General features: G+C 44.8%; 1 protein-coding gene across 2 annotated transcripts in view; it reads left to right on the top strand.

The window, feature by feature from the left end:
- tinagl1 (tubulointerstitial nephritis antigen-like 1) overlaps positions 1–19,997 on the top strand; it is a 63,057-nt gene extending 43,060 nt beyond the window's left edge. For both annotated transcript variants that reach the window (XM_014178417.3, XM_014178418.3), the window contains exons 6-12: positions 2,982–3,108; positions 3,464–3,614; positions 3,783–3,969; positions 6,553–6,598; positions 10,192–10,315; positions 16,919–16,964; positions 17,288–19,997. In XM_014178417.3, the coding sequence (XP_014033892.1) occupies positions 2,982–3,108; positions 3,464–3,614; positions 3,783–3,969; positions 6,553–6,598; positions 10,192–10,315; positions 16,919–16,964; positions 17,288–17,455 (849 nt within the window). In that variant the 3' untranslated portion in view covers positions 17,456–19,997. The remainder of the gene's footprint in view (positions 1–2,981; positions 3,109–3,463; positions 3,615–3,782; positions 3,970–6,552; positions 6,599–10,191; positions 10,316–16,918; positions 16,965–17,287) is intronic.
- Positions 19,998–20,369: the final 372 nt, after the last annotated feature.

Genomic DNA, 20,369 nt, shown 5'->3' with positions numbered 1-20,369 from the left:
CTAGGGTCCATAGGGCTCCATAGGGCCCCATAGGGCTATGGGGGAAAAGTAGTGAACTATGTAGGGAACAACGTCAGAAACTGATATTAGGCCAAATAGTCCTAATCGTCTGTGAATCAGTCATCTCTACCGGAATAACTTAACAGACTTTTGCTAATGATTTGCGTGTGATACACAGTCATCTTATTGTATTTACATTCATGAAAGTCCTATTGTGTCACGATTGTCATAAGGAGAGGACCAAAACGCAGCGGGAATATGTACACTCATCTTCTTTATTATGGACAAAGAAGGAAAAACCCAAAACAAACACGTATACAAAATACAACGACGAATAACAGGCCGGTAAGGCACAAAGCTATACACAGCACAATTTCCCACAAACTAACAGGTGAAAACAGGCGACCTAAGTATGACTCTCAATCAGCAACAACGATGTACAGCTGTTCCTGATTGAGAATCATACCAGGCCAACACAGAAATACAAAACTAGAACAGCCCCTTAGAAATACAAACACAAGAACATACCCAACACCCCGGAACACATAAATCAAATACCCCTCTACAATACACACACACACACACCCCGAACCACCTAAATCAACTACCCCCTCTACATCGACACTTACACCAATAAACCCCAGAAACACTCTACACAAAATATCCCTCTATCTAAACACATACACAAAACCAAGAAAACAAATACCCTCTGCCACGTCCTGACCAAACTACAATAAGAAATAGACCCCTTTACTGGTCAGGACGTGACATATTGTGGCTAATTAATCACCATGCGCTGAGCGCGCTCCACACAAAAGCATCATTAGGAAGTTGTTGTTGTTGGTTTGTGTAGGGAACAACTATGTTGTTGTTGGTTTGTCAGCCTCCTCTTGCTGTTGGTTTGTCAGCCTCCTCTTGTTGTTGGTTTGTCAGCCTCCTCTTGCTGTTGGTTTGTCAGCCTCCTCTTGTTGTTGGTTTGTCAGCCTCCTCTTGCTGTTGGTTTGTCAGCCTCCTCTTGTTGTTGGCTTGTCAGCCTCCTCTTGTTGTTGGCTTGTCAGCCTCCTCTTGTTGTTGGCTTGTCAGCCTCCTCTTGTTGTTGGCTTGTCAGCCTCCTCTTGTTGTTGGTTTGTCAGCCTCCTCTTGTTGTTGGCTTGTCAGCCTCCTCTTGTTGTTGGTTTGTCAGCCTCCTCTTGTTGTTGGCTTGTCAGCCTCCTCTTGTTGTTGGCTTGTCAGCCTCCTCTTGTTGTTGGCTTGTCAGCCTCCTCTTGTTGTTGGTTTGTCAGCCTCCTCTTGTTGTTGGCTTGTCAGCCTCCTCTTGTTGTTGGCTTGTCAGCCTCCTCTTGTTGTTGGTTTGTCAGCCTCCTCTTGTTGTTGGCTTGTCAGCCTCCTCTTGTTGTTGGCTTGTCAGCCTCCTCTTGTTGTTGGCTTGTCAGCCTCCTCTTGTTGTTGGCTTGTCAGCCTCCTCTTGTTGTTGGCTTGTCAGCCTCCTCTTGTTGTTGGTTTGTCAGCCTCCTCTTGCTGTTGGTTTGTCAGCCTCCTCTTGCTGTTGGTTTGTCAGCCTCCTCTTGTTGTTGGTTTGTCAGCCTCCTCTTGTTGTTGGTTTGTCAGCCTCCTCTTGCTGTTGGTTTGTCAGCCTCCTTGTTGTTGGTTTGTCAGTCACCTCTTGTTATTGGTTTGTCAGCCTCCACTTGTTATTGGTTTGTCAGCCTCCACTTGTTGTTGGTTTGTCAGCCTCCACTTGTTGTTGGTTTGCCAGCCTCCTCTTGCTGTTGGTCTGTCAGCCTCCTCTTGCTGTTGGTCTGTCAGCCTCCTCTTGCTGTTGGTCTGTCAGCCTCCTGTTGCTGTTGGTCTGTCAGCCTCCTCTTGTTGTTGGTCTGTCAGCCTCCTCTTGTTGTTGGTTTGTCAGCCTCCTCTTGCTGTTGGTTTGTCAGCCTCCTCTTGCTGTTGGTTTGTCAGCCACCTCTTGTTATTGGTTTGTCAGCCTCCACTTGTTGTTGGTTTGTCAGCCTCCACTTGTTGTTGGTTTGCCAGCCTCCTCTTGCTGTTGGTCTGTCAGCCTCCTCTTGCTGTTGGTCTGTCAGCCTCCTCTTGTTGTTGGTTTGTCAGCCTCCTCTTGCTGTTGGTTTGTCAGCCTCCTCTTGCTGTTGGTTTGTCAGCCACCTCTTGTTATTGGTTTGTCAGCCTCCACTTGTTGTTGGTTTGTCAGCCTCCACTTGTTGTTGGTTTGCCAGCCTCCTCTTGCTGTTGGTCTGTCAGCCTCCTCTTGCTGTTGGTCTGTCAGCCTCCTCTTGTTGTTGGTTTGTCAGCCTCCTCTTGTTGTTGGTTTGTCAGCCTCCTCTTGTTGTTGGTCTGTCAGCCTCCTCTTGTTGTTGGTTTGTCAGCCTCCTCTTGTTGTTGGTTTGTCAGCCTCCTCTTGTTGTTGGTTTGTCAGCCTCCTCTTGTTGTTGGTCTGTCAGCCTCCTCTTGTTGTTGGTTTGTCAGCCTCCTCTTGTTGTTGGTTTGTCAGCCTCCTCTTGTTGTTGGTCTGTCAGCCTCCTCTTGTTGTTGGTTTGTCAGCCTCCTCTTGCTGTTGGTCTGTCAGCCTCCTCTTGTTGTTGGCTTGTCAGCCTCCTCTTGTTGTTGGTTTGTCAGCCTCCTCTTGCTGTTGGTTTGTCAGCCTCCTCTTGTTGTTGGTTTGTCAGCCTCCTCTTGCTGTTGGTCTGTCAGCCTCCTCTTGTTGTTGGCTTGTCAGCCTCCTCTTGTTGTTGGTTTGTCAGCCTCCTCTTGCTGTTGGTTTGTCAGCCTCCTCTTGTTGTTGGTTTGTCAGTCTCTTACCGTCTGGCCGCTGGAACACCTACTGTAGGTTTTGTGAGTAATAATTAATTGTATTTATATACTTATATATATATATTTATATAGGTGGTCAAGTATATTGAAACAGGATTGAAACTGCACATTAGTTAATTCCTGTTTTTCCTCCTCCTTGCTATCCCCATGCTCAGCTGAATATGGACCCTCAAAATGACCGTCTGCCTCAGTACTTCAACGCAGCAGAGAAGTGGCCTGGAAAGATCCATGAACCTCTGGACCAGGGCAACTGCGCTGCCTCCTGGGCCTTCTCCACTGCAGGTGAGACACAAATTGCTAGTAAAATACTAGCAGAATACTGGCAAAATGCAAGTAAAGACAGGCAAAATATTGACAAAGTACTAGTAAAATACTGGCAAAAGGCTGGCAAAATGCTGGTAGAATACTGGTAAAATGCTGGTATTTTGGTGAATTACTGGAATTTTTGTAAAGTACTGGTAAATGTGGGTAAAGAAAATGTATCAATATTGCAAAATACTGGAAAGATGCTGGTAAAATGGTCATAAAAGGACTTATTTGAAGTTCCATCTCATTCCCACAGAACATTTCTTAGGACATTTCACAGAATTTATTTAAAAACATTCTCTTTCTTTCTATCTCTCTTTCCCTTGCTCAGCGGTTGCATCGGATCGAATCTCCATCCAGTCGATGGGTCACATGACCCCTCAGTTGTCGCCCCAGAACCTCATTTCCTGTGACACGCGCAACCAAGGGGGCTGTGCTGGAGGACGTATCGACGGAGCCTGGTGGTACCTGAGACGCAGAGGGTAGGACATATTTCACTGTGACACCAGGCACAATATTTTTTCATGATAAAATTAAGGGTCAGTTTTTGTTTTTTTAGCTGTGAATTAATGATTTATTGAATACGCTATGTTCTCTATCTCTCATCATCTATCTGTCTCCATCTCTCTCTCTCTCACTCTCTCTCTTAGTGTGGTGACAGAGGAGTGCTACCCGTTCTCTGCCCCCCAGCAGACGCCAGCGGAGGTGGGCCGCTGTATGATGCAGAGTCGCTCTGTGGGCCGAGGGAAGAGACAGGCTACTGCACGCTGCCCCAGCACACACACCTACCACAATGACATCTACCAGTCTACACCTCCCTACAGGCTCTCATCAAACGTATGTACACACGCACGCACGCACACACACACACACACACACACACTATTACCACCATCAAAACATCTCCTGTCCAACACCTCTCCACGGGATGTGTACCTCTGACATCAGTTTATCACCGCTTGCAAAACATACTCTGTAATCCTCCATAAACATGGTAAGGTAGGTTGCATGAGCTCTGTACACACCTGGCTGAATTCCTCACACTACATTAGCCCATAATCTTTCTCACGTATTTGTGTTAATGTGTTTTCTCTACCGTCGAGAAAGTACAGAAGTCTCCATTTGCTGACTCATAAATGAATTCCTTGTGAAGGATGCAGGCCTTTCTTTTTCCATGTGGCAGAAAGAGAGAGAACAAAGGTGTAGATAGTAAGTGGTAGGCTAAAGTTGGATAATATCTAGGCAACATCAGTCATCAACATCACTCACCTGTAGGGCCTATTTTCCGGTTTACACTTGAACGCGCCAGATTTCTCAAAGACAGAGTGGGTAGCAGCAGGGAATGTTACTGGAGTGAGCTACAGTAGATCAACTGGAAAGCCTGTATCTATTACAGTATGTAATAGATACAGTTGGGACACAATAGATACTATTGGGACACCATCCTATAGACCCTGGTCAAAAGTAGTGCACTATGTAGGGAATAGGGTGCCATTAAGGAGGCAGACTAACTGTTTCCAGAGTACATGTGCACTTAGAGAACCCACATGTGTTATATACTAATCAAAGTAGATCCACTGAGCTACAGCTTACAGTGGGGGAAAAAATGATTTGATCCCCTGCTGATTTTGGACGTCTGCCCACTGACAAAGAAATGATCAGTCTATAATTTTAATGGTAGGTTTATTTGAACAGTGAGAGACAGAATAAAATAAAAAAAATCCAGAAAAACGCATGTCAGAAATGTTATAAATTGATTTGTATTTTAATGAGGGAAATAAGTATTTGACCCCCTCTCAATCAGAAAGATTTCTGGCTCCCAGGTGTCTTTTATACAGGTAATGAGCTGAGATTAGGAGCACACTCTTAAAGGGAGTGCTCCTAATCTCAGTTTGTTACCTGTATAAAAGACACCTGTCCACAGAAGCAATCAATCAATCAGATTCCAAACTCTCCACCATGGCCAAGACCAAAGAGCTCTCCAAGGATGTCAGGGACAAGATTGTAGACCTTCACAAGGCTGGAATGGGCTACAAGTCCATCGCCAAGCAGCCTGTTGAGAAGGTGACAACAGTTGGTGCGATTATTCGCAAATGGAAGAAACACAAAAGAACTGTCAATATCCCTCGGCCTGGGGCTCCATGCAAGATCTCACCTCGTGGAGTTGCAATGATCATGAGAATGGTGAGGAATCAGCCCAGAACTACATTGTCAATGATCTCAAGGCAGCTGGGACCATAGTCACCAAGAAAACAATTGGTAACAGACTACGCCGTGAAGGACTGAAATCCTGCAGCGCCCGCAAGGTCCCCCTGCTCAAGAATACACATACATGCCCGTCTGAAGTTTGCCAATGAACATCTGAATGACTCAGAGGACAACTGGGTGAAAGTGTGATGATCAGATGAGACCAAAATGGAGCTCTTTGACATCAACTCAACTCGCTGTGTTTGGAGGAGGAGGAATGCTGCCTATGACCCCAAGAACATCATCCCCACCGTCAAACATGGAGATGGAAACATTATGCTTTGGGGGTGTTTTTCTGCTAAGGGGACAGGACAACTTCACCGCATCAAAGGGACGATGGACGGGGCCATGTACCGTCAAATCTTGGGTGAGAACCTCCTTCCCTCAGCCAGGGCATTGAAAATGGGTCGTGGATGGGTATTCCAGCCTGACAATGACCCAAAACACACGGCCAAGGCAACAAAGGTGTGGCTGAAGAAGAAGCACATTAAGGTCCTGGAGTGGCCTAGCCAGTCTCCAGACCTGAATCCCATAGAAAATCTGTGGAGGGAGCTGAAGGTTCGAGTTGCCAAACGTCAGCCTCGAAACCTTAATGACTTGGAGAAGATCTGCAAAGAGGTGTGGGACAAAATCCCTCCTGAGATGTGTGCAAACCTGGTGGCCAACTACAAGAAACGTCTGACCTCTGTGATTGCCAACAAGGGTTTTGCCACCAAGTACTAAGTCATGTTTTGCAGAGGGGTCAAATACTTATTTCCCTCATTAAAATGCAAATCATTTTATAACATTTTGACATGCGTTTTTCTGGATTTTTTTGTTGTTATTCTGTCTCTCACTGTTCAAATGAACCTACTATTAAAATTATAGACTGATCATTTCTTTGTCAGTGGGCAAACGTACAAAATCAGCAGGGGATCAAATACTGTTTTCCCCCACTGTACCTGTGGTTTATTACCTCTCACATCAATCATTCTAAATTATGCCTAATGTTGAAAATCATTACAGCATATTTATCTGTCTCTATAACCTCTCAAGTCACTGAGAGATGTACTGTATTATCTACAGATTTATGTTGATATCCCCTCCACTTTGTCTCTTTCATCTAATTACAGATCTGTCCATATCTTTCCTTTCATCTAATCACAGTTCTGTCCATCTCTCGCTTCTTCACAGGAGAAGGAGATCATGAAGGAGATTATGGATAATGGCCCAGTGCAAGGTAGGATGATCTAGTGATGATGACTTACTGTGTGTGCGCGTGCATGCAATTGCCATCGGCAATTGTAAAATGATGAGATACTGGAACCATATGTGATGCTGTAGTGCTCAAAGCCATCTCTTGGATTTCTGAATGAATACAAACGGGCAAGACAGCCTTGGCTTCTGCTTAAGGAGGAGAATTGGGTATGAGAGGATGTGTATCAGATGTTTGGCTATAACTCTGATTTATCATGCCATTGTTGGACATTGTTGGACTAGTATTCAGGAGGTGTAGTGACTTTGTACAGGGTATGTAATGTGGTGAACATGCCAGAGACCTAAAAAACATTGTCAGCCACCAGAGGTTTTAGCTTAGAGGGATAGCTTAGGCAGCTCAATTGAGGCATCTCAATTGACCCAAGCTCAAACCCCAGTGATTAGGACTGTTTATAGTGTAGCTTCCAACCCAGCCCTTAGTTCATACACCTTGATATGTAGACTTCTCACCTTCGCCCTAATGATTTTCTTATGATTTGTGGACAATGTCCTAAGATACAATTACTTTGGACACAAATGTGTCACCTGGAAAACACCTGGCTGGAAATAGTTAACGTCACCAAGCATCTGCTAGTATTCATAAACAGACATACAGTGAAGGAAAAAAGTATTTGATCCCCACACAGGCTTGTAACTCTAATGAACTTATCTTCTACAGCAGAGGAAACTCCAGGTCTTCTTTTCTTGTGTTGGTCCTCATGAGAGCCAGTTTCATCATAGCACTTGATGGTTTTTGCGACTGCAATTGAAAAAACTTTCGAAGTTCATGAAATATTCCAGATTTACTGACCTTCATGTCTTAAAGTAATGAAGGACTGTCATTATTTCAGCTGTTTTTCTACCAAATAGGGCTATCTTCTGTCACAACACAACTGATTGGCTGAAACGCATTAAGAAGGAAAGAAATTCCACAAATGTGCTTTTAACAAGGCACACCTGTTAATTCAAATGCATTCCAAAAGAAGTTGGTTGAGAGAATGCCAAGAATGTGCAAAGCTGTCATTAAGGCAAAGGGTGGCTACTTTGAAGGATCTCAAATATCAAATATATTTTGATTTGTTTCACACCTTTTTGGTTACTACATGATTCCATATGTGTTATTTCATAGTTTTGATGTCTTAACTATTATTCTACAATGTAGAAAATAGTAAAAAATAAAGAAAAACCCTTGAATGAGTACATTTACATTTACATTTAAGTCATTTAGCAGACGCTCTTATCCAGAGCGACTTACAAAATGGTGCATTCACCTTATGATATCCAGTGGAACAACCACTTTACAATAGTGCATCTAAATATTTTAAGGGGGGGGGGGGGGGTAAGAAGGATTACTTTATCCTATCCTAGGTATTCCTTAAAGAGGTGGGGTTTCAGGTGTCTCCGGAAGGTGGTGATTGACTCCGCTGTCCTGGCGTCGTGAGGGAGCTTGTTCCACCATTGGGGTGCCAGAGCAGCGAACAGTTTTGACTGGGCTGAGCGGGAACTGTGCTTCCTCAGAGGTAGGGGGGCCAGCAGGCCAGTGGTGGATGAACGCAGTGCCCTTGTTTGGGTGTAGGGCCTGATCAGAGCCTGAAGGTATGGAGGTGCCGTTCCCTTCACAGCTCCGTAGGCAAGCACCATGGTCTTGTAGCGGATGCGAGCTTCAACTGGAAGCCAGTGGAGAGAGCGGAGGAGCGGGGTGACGTGAGAGAACTTGGGAAGGTTGAACACCAGACGGGCTGCGGCGTTCTGGATGAGTTGTAGGGGTTTAATGGCACAGGCAGGGAGCCCAGCCAACAGCGAGTTGCAGTAATCCAGACGGGAGATGACAAGTGCCTGGATTAGGACCTGCGCCGCTTCCTGTGTGAGGCAGGGTCGTACTCTGCGAATGTTGTAGAGCATGAACCTACAGGATCGGGTCACCGCCTTGATGTTAGTGGAGAACGACAGGGTGTTGTCCAGGATCACGCCAAGGTTCTTAGCACTCTGGGAGGAGGACACAAGGGAGTTGTCAACCGTGATGGCGAGATCATGGAACGGGCAGTCCTTCCCCGGGAGGAAGAGCAGCTCCGTCTTGCCGAGGTTCAGCTTGAGCTGGTGATCCGTCATCCACACTGATATGTCTGACAGACATGCAGAGATGCAAAGGAGAAGATTAAGGAGAAGATGGAAAGGAGAAGATTAATTGTGTGTCGTCTGCATAGCAATGATAGGAGAGACCATGTGAGGATATGAGTAGGTGTGCCCAAACTTTTGACTGGTACTGTATATATATTTTTCAATCCATTTTAGAATAAGGCTGTAATTGGCAACTTTATATTTGTAGTAGAGCTGTGCCATATGGAGAAAAAAATGCCTGTCGCAATAAATTGCCTAAAATAATGCAATAATCATAAACTATTGTGCACATTAATGTATTTTTTTAATGATCCTTTCAACTAGTACTACTAGATTGATGCTTGTAGCCAATCACCAATATTAGCAAACTTATTTCATTTCAAAATTCACATTTCTCTAGTATAGGCTACTTATCGTAATAAACGATATCAGCAAAATGCCTGCGATGAGTGATCGGCATGGTCGGTGTTGTCAAGGTGTGGGTGTAGCTGGTGCATTGGAAGTCAGGCGCAGGAGAGCAGAGATGAGTGGACAAGGCACTTTACTGAGGCAATATATGAATAGAACGCAACGGCATCACAACAACAAATGCCCTCAGAACAAGTGAGGCAGCACTAAGTACAAAAATAACAAAGTACAAAGTACAGGCTGTCAAAAAGCACGGGTGTAAAATACAACCCGGCGCAAACCAGCCGGAAGAGTGCCAACCTGACAATAAACAATTACGCACACAGACATGGGGGGAACAGAGGGTTAAATACACGGCAAGTAATGAGGGCAATGTAAACCAGGTGTGTGGGAAAACAAGACAAAACAAATGGAAAATGAAAAGTGGATCAGCGATGGCTAGAAGACCGGTGACGTCGACCGCCGAACGCCGCCCAAACAAGGAGAGGAACCGACTTCGGCGGATTTCGTGATAGGTGTCAATAATTTTAGATTCATCGTCCCAGCTCTAATTCGTAGTCAACTTCATTGTGAAGTTATTGGCGGTCACAGAGAGACAGATAAACATCTTGATTCTACATTTAGCAGAGATCTTCTGTGTATAATGTAGAGAAAAACACATCTAACGAAGTAATGAGCTGTTTGATGAGTGGTCTGAGGCAGTCGATAAATAACAAGCGTTTTAAAGTGCAACTTTAGTAACAATGGTTTTGGGAAAAAGCTTGGAGATTTAACGATACTTCTACAAAGGTTTGAACGATTAACTTAGCCTTAAGATGGTTTTGGGAAACCAGGCCTAGATTGGTTACCTTTGAACTACAGTGATGCTTTCTGGGATAATAGTAAAGTTGATTAATCTATGTTTTTAACAATATTGAAGCATGAACTAAGGGCCTTTAGTTGGTCTTTTTATAACCACCTGAGAAGCTATAGATTTCTCTGCCTGTATAAAGTGTGTTTCTGTGTTTCCAGTTCATCTAGCTTGTGTTTTTCTTCCTGTGTATCCTGCAGCCATCCTGGAGGTCCATGAGGACTTCTTCGTCTATAAGAGTGGGATCTATAAACACACAGACGTCAGCTTCACCAAACCGCCACACTACCGCAAACACAACACACACTCCGTCAGGATCACAGGGTAAGGCTGTCAATCTTCTGCCGTCTGTTATAGCTTTGTGTTGTCTTCTATCCGTTGTTCTGAGATTACATTTCAATCGACAGTCAGTATGTGGGAGGCAGTATGGGAAGAAAATGCTGGTATTACTGTGGATGTCTTGTGTTCAGTCTTCACCTTCCTCAAATGTTATTGTAGGCTAAATGCATTCAATATATCTTATCAAATGTTCCATAATTCATATCTAAGGCAAGGATTCAATACAAGGTGGATTATAGTGCAGCACACTATACAGGTGACAATGCAGCTGATGTGTAAATTACCTTTACAGTCTGTTATAGTGCACTGTGCTATAATTCACCTTGCATTGAATTCCGGCCTAAGTCTACCAACAATAGCAAACCTCAGTATACTTGTTTGCATTTGCCAAGTTATCAAATGATGAAAGCATCTTCATGTATACAGTCCCAGACCGCATGCTACAACAGGTGTGTTATGTTCTCCAGTGTGCTAAAGAGAGATGTCCTCCCTCCCCTTCTGTCTGTCGCTCCTTCTGTCGGAGACACACCTTGGCTCCAGTCCTCTATTCCCCAGACAAGCCCCTTAGTTACCACGGAGACCACAAAAATGCAGGCAGCACTACACACCTGGATCACCTCCCCACCCCTCCCCGTCATGCCCCTATCACCCAACCCCCACCCCTCTGTCTCCCTCTGGGAGTAGAATGAACTAGTCCCTAGACACGGATCTAAGGTCAATGTTGATGTTTGGCGGTTAATAGATTAGGTTAGGTTTTGGGGAGGGTAAGCTGATCCAAGATCTGTGCCTAAGGGCAACTTCTATGAAGAGCGCACATTTCCTCCCAGACAGTATTCTCTCCATCTCCCCTCCCCCACCTTTTACCCCCAACACCCCATCCCGGCCAAATACTCACATTATAGTTTAGTCTGAGTGCCTAGGTATTTGTTTTCTACTGTTTGTCTGGACTGTCTATTCTAGGCATTACAACCCTTATGACTAGAATGAGGAAAGACATGTGTTATGAACACCCTTTCCTCTTGTAAAGAGCCATTTCATGTGTTTTTCTCCAGCTGGTTTTTAAATGTCAATGACATGCTATACTTTCCTACCAGGAAATGATCACCATCTGAGTCTGTTAGCTACCGGTGGAATTTTTGGCTTGTGTGTGTGCATGCGCAGGAGTGTGTGTGTGTGTGTGTGTGTGTGTGTGTGTGTGTGTGTGTGTGTGTGTGTGTGTGTGTGTGTGTGTGTGTGTGTGTGTGTGTGTGTGTGCTCCAGCATTGTGCAATGCTAAAGCCACATAATAAAAACTGGAGTTGGAGGGTTTGTTGTCTTTGGCTTGAACAATGCAGTCAGTTGAATAAAAAGGAGCTCTGAACAGAGCTGCTGAGAGCCGTCATGGAGGCAGTTTCTCTAACTCTTATCTGATCGGACATTGATCAAGAAAAACAGAGGAGGGGGATCCACTTCCTGCCCCGTCCTGCTGCCTTTGTTTGGGTCTCCATGTGATATTGTGTCATTTAACTTTTAGTAATGTGTGTATTTGTCAGTGTGTATTTCTACCTGCATTATTGTGGTATAATTCATAGCCATGTCTGAAGACTTTATTTACCTATACCTGGTTTGTCTCTGACATCAAGTGAGTGCTCTGTTTGCTTGGTTGTTTGTGAGTATATATCTCACATGGATGTTATAAATGCAGTATATTAGATTATCTAGATTCGGGCAGCAGGTTGATTTTTTTTCTTGAGTGGATGGTCGGGTGGTAAGAACATAATTACAAATAATTTATAGACTGCAAATTGACCACAAAAAGCCCAAACATATATAATATCTGACTAAAACATAGCAGTTTCAAACCTTGCTTTCATTTGTATACAAATCAAATCAAAGTTTATTTGTCATGTGCGCTGAATACAACAGGTGTAGACCTTACAGTGAAATGCATACTTACAGGCTCTAACCAATAGTGCAAAAAAGGTATTAGGTGAACAACAGGTAAGTAAAGAAATAAAACAACAGTAAAAAGACAGGCTATATACAGTAGCGAGGCTATAAAAGTAGCGAGGCTACATACATACACCGGTTAGACTGATTGAGGTAGTATGTACATGTAGATATGGTTGAAGTGACTATGCATATATGATAAAAGAGGGGTTGGCGGGTGGTGGGTGGCTGGACACAATGCAGATAGCCCGGTTAGCCAATGTGTGGGATCACTGGTTGGTTGGGCCAGTTGAGGTAGTATGTACATGAATGTATTGTTAAAGTGACTATGCATATATGATAAACAGAGAGTAGCAGCAGCGTAAAAAGAGGGGTTTGGGGAGGGGCACACAATGCAAATAGTCCGGGTAGCCATTTGATTACCTGTTCAGGAGTCTTAAAACTGTTGAGAAGCCTTTTTGTCCTAGACTTGGCACTCTGGTACTGCTCGCCATGCGGTAGTAGAGAGAACATTCTATGACTCGGGTGGCTGGGGTCTTTGACAAATGTTAGGGCTTTCCTCTGACACCGCCTGGTGTAGAGGTCCTGGATGGCAGGCAGCTTAGCCCCAGTGATGTACTGGGCCGTACGCACTACCCTCTGTAGTGCCTTGCGGTCAGAAGCTGAACAATTGCCGTACCAGGCAGTGATGCAACCAGTCAGGATGCTCTCGATGTTGCAGCTGTAGAACCTTTTGAGGATCTCAGGACCCATGCCAAATCTTTTTAGTTTCCTGAGGGGGAATAGGCTTTGTCATGCCCTCTTCATGACTGTCTTGGTGTGTTTGGACCATTCTAGTTTGTTGTTGATGTGGACACCAAGGAACTTGAAGCTCTCAACCTGCTCCACTACAGCCCCGTTGATGAGAATGGGGGCGTTCTCTGTCCTCCTTTTCCTGTAGTCCACAATCATCTCCTTAGTCTTGGTTACGTTGAGGGATAGGTTGTTATTCTGGCACCACACGGCCAGGTCTCTGACCTCCTCCCTATCGGCTGTCTCGTCGTTGTCGGTGATCAGGCCTACCACTGTTGTGTCGTCTGTAAACTTAATGATGGTGTTGGAGTCGTGCCTGGCCATGCAGTCGTGGGTGAACAGGGAGTATAGGAGGGGACTGAGCACACACCCCTGGGGAGCTCCAGTGTTGAGGATCAGCGTGGCAGATGTGTTGCTACCTACCCTCACCACCTGGGGGCGGCCTGTCAGGAAGTCCAGGATCCAGTTGCAGAGGGAGGTGTTAAGTCCCAGGATCCTTAGCTTAGTGATGAGTTTTGAGGGTACTATGGTGTTGAACGCTGAGCTGTAGTCAGTGAACAGCATTCTCACTTAAGTGTTCCTTTTTTCCAGGTGGGAAAGGGCAGTGTGGAGTGCAATAGAGATTGCATCATCTGTGGATCTGTTCGTGTGGTATGAAAATTGGAGTGGGTCTAGGGTTTATGGGATAATGGTGTTGATGTGAGCCATTACCAACCTTTCAAAGCACTTCATGGCTACGGATGTGAGTGCTACGGGTCTGTAGTCATTTAGGCAGGTTGCCTTGGTGTTCTTGGGCACAGGGACTATGGTGGTCTGCTTGAAACATGTTGGTATTACAGACTCAATCAGGGACATGTTGAAAATGTCAGTGAAGACACCTGCCAGTTGGTCAGCACATGCCCAGAGCACACATCCTGGTAATCCGTCTGGCCCCACAGCCTTGTGTATGTTGACCTGTTTAAAGGTCTTACTCACGTCGGCTACGGAGAGCGTGATCACACAGTCATCCGGAACAGCTGATGCTCTCATGCATGCCTCAGTGTTGCTTGCCTTGATACGAGCATAGAAATGATTTTGCTCGTCTGGTAGGCTCGTGCCACTGGGCAGCTCGCGGCTGTGCTTCCCTTTGTAGTCTGTAATAGTTTGCAAGCCCTGCCACATAAGACGAGCGTCGGAGCCGATGTAGTATGATTCAATCTTAGCCCTGTATTGACGCTTTGCCTGTTTGATGGTTCGTCGCAGGGCATAGCAGGATTTCTTGTAAGCTTCCAGGTTAGAGTCCCACACCTTGAAAGCGGCAACTCTACCCTTTAGCTCGATGCGGATGTTGCCTGTAGTACATGGCTTCTGGTTGGGGTATGTACGTACAGTCACTGTGGGGACGACGTCCTCGATGCACTTATTGATAAAGCCAGTGACTGATGTGGTGTACTCCTCAATGCCATCGGAAGAATCCCGGAACATGTGACAGGAAAACAGTCCTGTAGTTTAGCATCTGCTTCATCTGACCACTTTTTTATAGATCAAGTCTTTTTCCCTCTGGTTGCACATTTAACATGTTCATAGACATTTGGTAGAACTGATTTCAGTTTCCCTGCAGTCACGTGTCTCTCTATTATGCGTAGGAATACTTGGGAACAGAATCATTTGGAGCTGATTTCCAACCCAAAAATATATATATAAAAAAAGTAAGTTGGGGAACTCTATCAAGGTCAATAGCATAAAACTGATTCCCAAATGGCGCCCTATTCCCTTTATAGTGCACTACTTTCACCAAGGCCCATAGTGCTCAGCTCAAAATAAGTGCTCTGTATAGGGAACATGGTGCCATTTGGGGCGCACTCTAGTTCTGGTCTGTCCTGGAACACTGCTGGAGTATGGTCTGTCCTGTCTGGTCGGTCTGTCCTGTCTGGTCTGTCCTAGAACGCTGTTGGTGTCTAGTCTGAGCAGCATGCTCTACTGATGATGATGATGGTTAAAGCTCATCTTCCCTTTGCATCTAACCTCCGCTGACACTGCGGTTCTTTCGCTGGTTTGGGCTATGAACGCGAGGCTCGGTGGGTACCAAGGGTATGGATTTTTGGATGGGTTGGGGGGAAGAAGGGGGGTCAGGACAGGGTGCGTAGAGCCTGACTGTCACAAGCTTTGATGTTTTTACAAGCAAAATCCCGCTGCAGTGCGTTCTATTAAGCCAAGGGCCTGGGAAAGTTTGTGTTTAGGGCATTGAGGTCCACTCTGGTGGAAAGGGAATTGTCTGGTGTGTTGATCCCAACTGTACTGGACAGAGAGGGGATCAGGCCCATAGAGGAGGTCAGGGGTAAGGTGGGGGAGGACTGGTATGTCCCTCATTGTCCAGGGGGAACAACGCTAACTGTGGGAGATAAGGGCTCCGTAGTGGTCCAATTCTGTCTGTCTCTCTGGCTCTGCCCGTATACACACAAGTACACACACACATACAAATGCAGACGTGCGCACACACACACCCATGCACAAATGCGCACAGACACGCAAATGCACCCACACACACACAGTTTGGCTTCCCAAAACACACATCCTGCCTTGCCTGGCTATTCAGCCACATCACTCCAGCCAAACGCCACGCCCACTAACATTTCTTCTCCACCATGAGTCTGAATTTGATCTCCTCCCCGACAACTTCTCCCATTCTAACCGTTCTGATTGGTCCCAGAAACTGATGGGTTGGGCCAGAGCCTGAACACAAGTGGTTAAAACAGCGTAGGGGACAACGTCCCTCACTTTGGTGTCAGCAGAAACGGCTTCTTGGATGGCAGTCTCAGACTGAATGTATGTAGCGATAGTGGAATTAAATCCAGTCTGAGTCGTCAGGCAACCTCCAGTCTCCATCTATTTCAGATTTGGTTGTGATGTTTGTACAGCTGTTTGTATTTGCTTTTTCAGAGCATGATGACCCTTGAACTCTTGTCCAAACCAGAGTCAAGTAATAAAACCTTATTCGCCAATGTTTTGGTGGCAGGCTACTGAGTTGGCAACAACTGAAAACACCACCTCTCTTTCCCAGCATTCCTATTCCCTTATAGAATATGAGGCTCCTAGAGTTCCTAGGAACTGGTGTTCACAAACAGGATGGGAATAGAACTGGAGCGAGGGAGGGGGCAGGGAAAGTCGGTCTGAGACGCAGGGACGCTGGGCCACTTCCGACTGGGGGCAACTGCCAGATAGGACCAGAAGCTAAGGATGATGGGAATTTATGGGCCTTGGCCAGGAGGAGAGAGAGAGACCTCTACAGGGGTAAGGTGTATTTATTAGAGCCTCACTCAACCTTCAGCAATGTTGTTGTTGTTGTTGTCTGTGAGATGACAGGAGTCGGGCGGTGACCACTTCCTCACTGGGCATCCCTCTCCTTCCTGTTTCCTGAGCTGCGAGGGGGGAAGTGGCAGAGGGGGGAATTCAGTGTGCTGCTGAGGAATCTGAATGATGTGGGATGCAGGGTAGATGTGTGTGTGTGTGTGTGTGTGTGTGTGTTTGGGTAGTATAATCGCTCTGGTGTTCTTTAGCCATGGTCATAAATAACATCTTGTTTTCAGGATGCTGTTAAGAGATGAAAGATGTTTTGTACTCAGCATCTATACCTATACTTATAGCTCTTGCTCAAATTGTGTCAGTTGTGTCAAAACACTCTCAGGTGTCCACATTCCTATGTGGGCGTGGGATTCATTTAAAAAGCTACTTGTAAAAGGTTAAAAACAACCCAATTCACAACAGAATAATTGTCAGATTACTTTTTACTTCCAGTGAAAAATGAAGAAACCTCTGAAGTTCATAATAGTGTATTCCCTTTAGTTGAAAACAATCATGTCAGTAATCCGTCTGTGTTTTCTGTTCCAGGTGGGGAGAAGAGAGGAACTATGATGGGACAACTAAGAAGTACTGGGTAAGTGATGTCTCCAATCACATTACTCATCACATATTTTTCTCTTTGTTGTCTCTTATTTGTGTAAATATCTTATTATGTATCTACCACAGGAGGTTGGTGGCACCTTAATTAGGGAGGACAGGCTTGTGGTAATGGCTGGAGCAGAATCAGGGAACGGCATCAAATACATCAAACACATGGTTTCCATGTGTTTGTTGCCATTCCATTTGCTCTGTTTCAGCCATTGTTATGAACCGTCCTCCCCTCATCAGCCTCCTGTGGTCTCTCTCTACTATATCTACATTCTAACCCATGCCACTCTTTCTAATGACTTTTCCCAGATTGCTGCCAACTCGTGGGGGAAGAACTGGGGGGAGAACGGCTACTTCCGTATCGCTCGCGGAGAGAATGAGTGTGAGATCGAGGCGTTCGTGATTGGCGTGTGGGGTAGGGTCACCATGGAAGACATGCAAAGCCACCATCACCACCAACATCGCCGACGCAAGTAGAGACAGGCACTCCAGGAACTCAGCATCCCCAGAGCCCCTTCCTTTCATCCCGAACCCTCTTCCCCTTCCTACCCTGGGGGAGCAGCACAACCAGCCCCAGAGCCCCTACCCTTCAGTACACAGCAATAATCACCTCAGGACTCACTATCCCAAAGACCACACTTCCCAGACTCCTTGGCTTTGGCCTGGGATCGACTGTTTACTTCCTGCTTCTGTTCAGAAGTCTTCATTTCCACTGCTATGATGATGAAAGGACTGGCTTGATCTGAACTCTCTCTCTCTCTTTTGCTCTCTCTCTCTGGAAGCCAACCCCTTACGGACAGATTGGGATTGGGAGAACCAGAGAGATAGAATGTTAGATGACACAAGCACCAGAGAGAAACTAACAATCCACTTGTGTTACAGTTTAGTTAGTGTTATCACTGAGGACCTAACTCTTAATCATGCTAGCTATATCATTGATTAATGTATTCCTATTACTGTCAGCAGATCTGCAGTTGCATTAGCCATTAGCCACTGCAGTTGCATCTCCTACACATTCCAAAAAAAGCAGAATTTTACACTGGAAAGGGTGTTGGTCTAAGGCCTGGTGGTAGGTGGGATTGAGTTTAGTGAACTGTCCTTTTGACCAATAATTTATTTCCCCTCATTTACCAAAAAACTGTTTTCTTTTTAGTACAATCCTGTACTATGCTAAGTGCATAGTACAGGATGGAGTCTCAGCAAGCTCTGGAAATGTTCAGTACCACATAACCTGTCTGGTTATGGAAGAGATGGTGTCAATCTTCCAATGATATCAAATCAACTTCAGTCTCATGACCATGACAGCTCTTGACTGAATCCAACTGCTTGAACATAACGTTTCTGTAAGAATAATATTAGTGGGTCAACCACTTATAAATCTCCCTTAATAGATAGTATACACTCTTAGAAGTAATGGAGCCTGGAAGAACCTTTAGAACCAAAGAACCAATTCTAAAGATTATTCGAGGAACCCCTGTGTAAAGGTTCAAATCAGAACCTTTTTGTGATGAGTGAGGTTCAATTCTGAACCTTTTTAATAATATATTGTAGAGGTGGCAGCCTATCAGAAGATTGGAGGTGTATCTTATTGGAGGTGTGGCTTTCAGATAGTTATTTTTGGCCACCCATTACAGTAAATGTAATTTCTGTTCATCATGTAAAGTTTCATCATGCAAATTTCAATTTTCCTTGAATATTTATGCATATTACATATTCTAATATAATATTAATAATATTAACATTGCTGATGACATAAGGTCCAAAATTGGGATTTGCATAGGCTCTTGAGGAACTCGTACACCTCTGTAAGCCTCATTGAAGCTACAGAACTCTCATTGTTCAACCTTAACATGTGATGAAAATACAACAGAAAATCTGAAAGCCACACCCCTATCAAGCCACACCTCCAGTCCAGGGTTCCTACAGGAACCCTTTGCTACATTGAAACATGAAAGGTTCCTCCAAGAACCCCTCAATTAACCTAAGGTGCAAATATTGAGGAACTCTAGGGGTTCCTTGAGTACCTCCAGTGTTCCTTGAGTCACCACTAATTCTAAGAGTGTACAGTACATTTGAAAGCAGAGATGAAGCATGTAAAATATGTGTAGATGCGATTGTAGCAAGTGAGGAGCTTAAAAAAAACACATTCCGTTTATTAATCAGCTGGTTGACAAAAACGTATCTTGGAAAAAATGAGGCATTGATTGAAATATCTGAGTTGTCATTTCTTTGAAGAAGGTAAAATGGCCACCACCATGTCATTTTCAGATGTTGCTTCAACATGGAAACGTCTTGGTTGATCAAATGCCTTAAAGAAATGAGTGCTGTTTTTGACCTCTGGTTGAAAGTATCCACGGTTTGTGTATTATAGTCTTAAAGTTTTTAATTCCGTGTACACTGTGTTACTATAATGCTGAAAATATTGTTGTATTTTACTCCTATTTTCTTACTTGCTTTGAGAGATGTGGTTGTCTCACACACTCACTCCCCTCCCCTGACCAGCTACTTTGAAGAGTGCTTGGGTGGTGCACTTACTCCTTCTGAAGGTGAACACACACAAAATCAAAGTGCCTGACTCTAGGGAGAGGAGGAGGTCGGACTCAGCTGCCAAAGTCTGTTCAATGCTGTTTCATTATAGCCTAAATCTCACTGACGGCACATGCCACTAACACTTCAGTATTCAGCAGTAGGCATGTGTAGGCCTACAACAGACTCATTGTGACATTTCAAAGGTTTTGCATTTCCAAAGAAGTGTTAGGTAGGTAGCTCAAGCCTCAACTGAAGCCAGTGATCGCACAGGTTCTGATATACTGATATAACTTGATATAACTGCCTTATGTAATGTTGCCCTAGGTGCTCTTTTTATACTGTCTCCAATTCATATATATTATTTCTGTGCCTATCATGAGTTTTAATGTCTAAGTTTCCAGAGGTGGCAACTGTCGTTTTAGAGACCAGATCATGTATCAGTTCACACTGTGCAGTCGCACTTCACAATAAACTGCTTGGCTTCCCAGAAGTTATGTCTTTTTAACTGTGCCATCTTTCCAGTTTTTACATTGTTAATGTAAATCCTATACACAATTTCGTACATTTCAAGTAGGCTTCAGTTTTAAACCCCCATTACAACCGTCACCGAATGAGAAGAGGATAGATATGCAGGAAAACCGATAGGTTCATATGGACAAGCAATGTTCAATGTGGAGGAAGGGTACACTCTTACAAATAAGGGTTCCAAAAGGATTCTTCGGCTGTCCCCATAGGAGAACCCTTTTTATTCGAGGTAGAACCCTTTTGGGTAATCTGGAGGTGAAAGAAACGCACACCTGTTTAGGCGAGCTGCTGGCTAGCAGAGTAGAACACCTGTTTAGGAGAGCTGCTGGCTAGCAGA

The sequence above is a fragment of the Salmo salar genome, chromosome 27 (assembly GCF_965601325.2).
Source record: "Salmo salar chromosome 27, fSalSal1, whole genome shotgun sequence".
NCBI lineage: Eukaryota > Metazoa > Chordata > Actinopteri > Salmoniformes > Salmonidae > Salmo > Salmo salar.
Note: the sequence above shows the minus strand (reverse complement) of the source record. Positions and strands in the feature narration are given on the sequence as shown.